The sequence below is a fragment of the Ictalurus punctatus genome, chromosome 22 (assembly GCF_001660625.3).
Source record: "Ictalurus punctatus breed USDA103 chromosome 22, Coco_2.0, whole genome shotgun sequence".
Taxonomy (NCBI): Eukaryota; Metazoa; Chordata; class Actinopteri; order Siluriformes; family Ictaluridae; genus Ictalurus; species Ictalurus punctatus.
In genome coordinates this window covers 10,302,704-10,308,796 of record NC_030437.2, presented here as the reverse complement: position 1 = coordinate 10,308,796, position 6,093 = coordinate 10,302,704, and the positions used below count along the sequence as shown (strand labels likewise).

The 6,093-nt window shown below is 40.8% G+C and overlaps 1 protein-coding gene across 1 annotated transcript in view; it reads right to left on the bottom strand.

Annotated features, from left to right (window-relative positions):
• mblac2 (metallo-beta-lactamase domain containing 2) overlaps nt 1–6,061 on the bottom strand; it is an 8,066-nt gene extending 2,005 nt beyond the window's left edge. The window contains exons 1-2 of the mRNA XM_017452280.3: nt 5,620–6,061; nt 1–3,657 (exon numbers count right to left, since the gene is read on the bottom strand). The exon at nt 1–3,657 is cut by the window's left edge and continues 2,005 nt beyond it. Coding sequence (XP_017307769.1) covers nt 3,269–3,657; nt 5,620–6,061 — 831 coding nt within the window. The 3' untranslated portion in view covers nt 1–3,268. The remainder of the gene's footprint in view (nt 3,658–5,619) is intronic.
• Between the last annotated feature and the right edge of the window lie 32 nt (nt 6,062–6,093).

Below are 6,093 nucleotides of genomic sequence, written 5' to 3'. Positions count from 1 at the left end.
TCTCATCTCATATCCATCTTCTGATCTCAAACCCAAAAGTCTTTGGTGTATAGCACAAACAATTGAATTGGCCTTTCTGTTCAATAGTTTCAGAGCAGACTATATATAATGTTATGAATGCATGTACAGATCATCATAGGTGTAGACAGTGTTACTGAAAAAAGTTTGTGCTTGCAGAAGAAAAGTACTGTGCAGTTTCTGCATTGCTAAACATATGAATACCATGCATTGGTGGAAAGTGAAAAAAAAATGAAAGTACTAAAGTATTATCGAATGTACGATATCAACATAACAGTCCAACTCAACATTAATTAATCACATTTAAGAACTCAAACAATATTATAACATTCATTATTCATCACCAAATTTCTGACTGGAGATTCAATTGAACTTTTAGTGTCTGGGATTTGTAAGTGACACATGCAAAGTTTGCTTTGGCACGCAAAACGAACACAACGATCTGCACACTGTACTTAGCAATGCTACCCTGTTTAATTCCCTAACATCTACTATTTACAAGGAACGTCCTTATTAACTGGGTTCGGAACTAGTGATTTAAGATTGTCACCCTGTCAAGTGATACGCTGTATCTGGTTACTCTGTTCACATCTTCAAGCCAACAAGCTTTCAATTCTGCACACATTATCATTTAAATTACAATATACACTATACTCTCGCTCAGAGCATGCTTTAACAGAAATACATTCATTTGGTAAATCCATTCATCCATCCATCTTCTACTGCTTACTCCTTTTCAGGGTCACGGGGAACCTGGAGCCTATCCCAGGAAGCATCGGGCACAAGGCGGGGTACACCCTGGACAGGGTGCCAGTCCATCGCAGGGCACAATCACATACACACTCACACACCCATTCATACACTACGGACACTTTAGACACGCCAATCAGTCTACCATGCATGTCTTTGGACTGGGGGAGGAAACCGGAGTACCCAGAGGAAACCCCCGCAGCACGGGGAGAACATGCAAACTCCACACACACATGGCCCCGGCAGGACTCGTTCGGTAAATAAAATGTGTTAATATTAAGCTACATCTTTTTTCATCTTCTTCTTCTTTTTTTTTTTTTTTAACATCTGTCAATTCACACTTAAGTTCAAAGACATTTTCTGCTGTACATTTTCAAATACTCAACACTTTTGCAACACTTTCTGGATTATCCTTCCATATTATTTGATGGTGTACACCTGGTGTAGTCTACATGTCCTGGATCTGTGAAATTGTGGAATACTCAACCGTACTGGATTAAAGATGAATATGAGGCTCAAATTCAAAATGCAAAGACTTTTTGTTCACCCAGTTTCAGCTATGAAGTGAAGTAGATGTTGAGTTCGATTGAAGAAAAACTTGAATTAATTCTTTAGTTATAAGCTATATTGCAGTGTGAACTGTGTCACCAACCACTGAGCTTGCTGGAGGTTTTCAGTTGTTTCTGCATATATGAAGTCACTGAAGTGTGATCTTGTAGCCACATCATCAAGTGTAACATGTCACAAAAACTATTATACGGTACGCTTCACTGTGATATCCATATACACATAATTATACAACAGTTAGCTTCGGTCCATCAATTTGATTGGTCAAACAGCGTTCCAAAAGTGCTTATAGTTAGTTAAATGCACTGGGACATTTCATTGTGCGCATCACTCCGCTTGTTTGTGTTCGCTACATAAATGTCCACTTCCTAGTTCGAAATGGTTACTACAGTAGTGTGTTAGTGACATCATCAGCAGACATGGCAAAGGATAAATTTTTCATGAATATACTGTAACTTTTGACTTAAAATGCCAGATGAAGATGAAAAGGAAGAAGGGAAGCCAATTGCACCGGGAGCACCTTTAACGGAAACGTACAAATCATTGTGAGCTAGCTAGCGACCTAGCCGACGTGCTATAAAATGAGTGTCACGTCTTCAGGATCTATTTCCGCTAACAGACCAAAAGTACACTAAACATTTGGCCATATTCTGTCTGAAATGTCAGTTACATGATATTAATTTCCTGTTTATAGAACTGTTGTATACAAACAATATCGCACTCGCAGTCAAGTGGTTATACTGAATATCAGCACGGCTGTGCTGATCACAGCCAGTCGATATTCAGTAAAACCGCACTCTTGCTTAGGCGATATTACTTAAATGTATTGGTATGTCTGCAGTCAATTTGGACAAGATTATCGAACCAGGTAACCTTGACAAGCAGAATTTTCAGACAGTGTTTGATTTAGAGCGCTCCAGAGATAAAGTCCGTCCCACTTGCAAAGCAGATTAAGGGCTTAAATTTTGTTCACTGCACACAAATTATATGAAAGAACTGTCTGGCCACCAATCATGTACAGTAGTAGTAAAAAAGATATATAAATATTTGAATGTTAAAAGCTACTGATTTCTTAAATTTAAAAACCACCATATAATAAAAAAAAAAACCCTGACACTTGTAGTTATTTGTGATAAATCTTCTACACAAACTTTTATGGTGGATGTGCAAACAAAAATGTGTGTAATTGTTGATATGAAGTTTACAGTGAGATGTTGATTTAACATTTAAGGAAAGGGTCTCCAGTGTTACAAAAATGTAACTAAAGTGTGTAAGTAATGTTGATATGGAAGGTTTTATGCTTTAGTGTGTGCATAAATTGTGGTAAAATGATACTGCTTAAATTGGCTAAAACAACAGTCAGTTATTAAATATAGAGCAATCAAATGCATCACAATAATACCAAAAGTATAATACCATGGGTTATAGTCTATGCTACATGTTGTATAGAGCTCTTAGAACATAGTTTCATAATGCAGTTAAGAAATAATGCTTCATTTTAACCTAACAGAGGACAGATCTTGGTTAATATAAATGTTACTGTTAACACTCACTACCAGTATGTCATCCTGCTGACACTTTAAACACAAGGGGCATTGTAACTGCAGAGTTGTGCCTCTAGTGATCTGGCAGTATGGGAAATTTCTAAAGGGGTGTACAAAAGCCATTCTGCCCTGGATACATGCGAGCTTAACTCTGGACTTGGCCTTAATTGTCTGAGTATTAAATTATAATCTGATGGATTGAACAATAACTATGCCTGGAAATAACAATCTGTTCCTATGCCTTATTATTATTATTACTTTGCATTTTTAATTCCAATCAGTTGAGTATCCAAAAAACACTACCTCCACGCTTACACCTCTGAATACAGATGATCCTTATTGCTCAGTGCTGGATTTGTGCTGTATATCGTAGCATATAGTTCTAATAACTAGGAACAGGCACAGCAGGAGTTGGAAGCCCGAAGTGCCAGGCTGGCTACAGACTTCACTGCACAGGTAGTCAACCTGTGACACATTCCCGCGCTGGAAATGTAGGTGGAGGCCAAACGGTGGAGCCTCTTGGCCCCGAAGGCGTTATAGTGGCCAGGCATGACTTGCTCCACTTCCTCTTTGTCCACCATCTCTACCAGCCTCTGGCAGCTACGCACATAGTCGCCGACGGCGCTGTAGGGCAGCCAGTCGATCATGGAGCCGTCATACACCACGTCTCCACTGAACAGTATCTTGTTGTCCTTGTCATGGAGGCAGATGCTGCCTCTGGAGTGGCCTGGCATGTGGAGCACCGTCAGCTGCCGGTCCCCAAGGTTGATGACATCACCTGAAAAAAATAGGGAGTACAGCAACTGGATATGAGACTGCATTGCAGCACTGACACCTTATAAGTTGTATTGACCAGAGCACAGATTATTAGGGGAAATGGAAATCAGGTGACGTAAAGCAACACAGTGGTTAACAGAGATCCATTTATGAATGAATGAATGAATGAATAACTTTGATCAGTGTGAGCTGTGAATTGAACTGCTGTAGCTAAATTTAAAACAAAACCAAAAATAAACTAAATAAAATAAACACAGACCCCCTAGCTATGTTTCACAGATCCACTTTGAGAACCGCTGTTCTAGCTGACCAGAGGTGGCACATGCTTCACACATGACTACTACAACCCACATATGAGTCCAGCCACAGCTACCATCTGTCCCTTGGGCCCAATTCAGTGCAACATCACTCACCTCTGCTTCTGCATCTAAAATTACATCAGTGCCCTCTCTGGAGAACTGCTTTCCTAAAGATTCTGGTATCTGGTCTTGAGAATCACCCTTACTGATAGCGCAAATGATGCATGTGGAATTTGGGTTGAAACTGAATTCTGAAAGAAGGTTGATAACCAGTGCATTAGATCATTTCTTTTAGTATTACTTCATTCTTCAGCAATGGATCATAACAAAATCAGGCATGCTTTGTAATGTGAAGATCTGGTGTAATTGATTTACTGACCATCCTGCAGTATAATTGTATAGCCTACCATTTCAATACAATTCAGAATGATAAGAAAACCACATTAGGCACTGGGCTTGGTTCAAGCTCATGCTCCTTTAATATTACTGTAATTCAATTGAGATCGATTCTACCATAGATCAAGCAATGGTGGTCAAGATCAGTGGCGTCCAACTGGAGGAATGGTGAAACTACACCGAGATCAGAAAAGGAGGAATTGAAAAAAAAATTTGATAATGTTTTAAATTAGGGTGGTATGATGGTGCAGCAAATAGCGTTGCCACAGTGTCACAGCTCCAGCTTCACTCCTGAACTCTGGTTATTGTTTGTGCCCTTTCTGCATGTTCTCCCAGTGTCCATGTTCCTCAACTTCCTCCCAAAACATGCCGGTAGAGAAATGGACTGCCCTAAATCTCTAAATTGCCCTAGGTGTGAATGAGTGTGTGTATATGTGTCTGCATGTGGCATCCCATCCAGGGTGTATTCCTGCCTCACAGTGTTCTGAGGATAGGCTCTGGATCCACACATCTCTGACCAGGAATAAAGCGGATACTGAAGGTGAATGAGTGAATATAATCTTAACTGCTCGAAGAGGATTAGAGACAACTTTTCTTTCAGCAAAAATGCAAACTCTAGGTGACATTTACATTTATGGCATTTGACAGATGCCCTTATCCAAAGTGACTTACAGAAGTGTGTTAAAGTCTCTATCAATAAATACATCCTGATACTAGTTCACTAGGTTACAAACTAAGAATACCACCAGTATAAAAACTCTGCTGGGGGTAATATAGTAAGAAACGCACACAGACAAGTGCTAATTTAAGTACTTTAGGAAGCGGTAGGTCTTTAGACATCATTTGAAGACTGTGACCTTATATTCCCTCTGAGTATAATAATAATAATAATAATAATAATAATAATAATAATAATAATAATAATAATAACAATAATAATAATAATGCAGGCAGTGGATAATGGTTTAAGAATAGTTAAAGCCAATAACTGACATCAGCTCACATAGATGGTTATAAAAAGGTTATAGTTGCTCAAAAGTAGATGATTATAGAGAATAATTTGGGAAAAGCGTGTACTAATCAGGAACATCTAATGTCCTCGGTGTGTAATATCATGTGGTTATCACAGAGGAAGCACACGCCCCTGGATTTCTGAAACATCTGCAGACTGATGTCGGTCTGACGCTATTGGCTTACTTCTCACTGCATCAGTACCGGATGAAACACAGCTGATTGCAGCGTCATGCATTACACTACACACTACACACCTTCCTGTAGGATGTGGGTCGGCTGCACTGCTTTCACTCTGTACTGCCTGGCCGTCCAGCCCGGGGACGGGTTCTCCACCACCTCCCTGTCAGACAGCCATGTCACCGTCTCGAAGTTGTCTCCATTGGCCAGGGCATCGACCTCGGCCTCGTGCACGCCCACCTGTTGGAACTGGTGCAGGCCGCCCGAGTGGTCAAAGTGCACATGCGTCCCGATCGCCAGCAGCGGGTTTTTCCTCTTGGCGTCGTCTCCCAGCAGGCCTTTAGCGTTGATGTACTCGGGCAGACTGCGCAGGCCGAGTCCGGCGTCGATCAGCACGTCCTGGTGAGATCCGCGAATCAGCCAGATGTTAGCTCTGTTCCCCGATTCGTAGAAACGCTCCTGGATCCAATACATGCCGTTTTCGAGCGACTTGTGCGCGTACCAGTCCGTCGCGGACATCACAGTGCATGTACGTCGATGACGTTACGAAC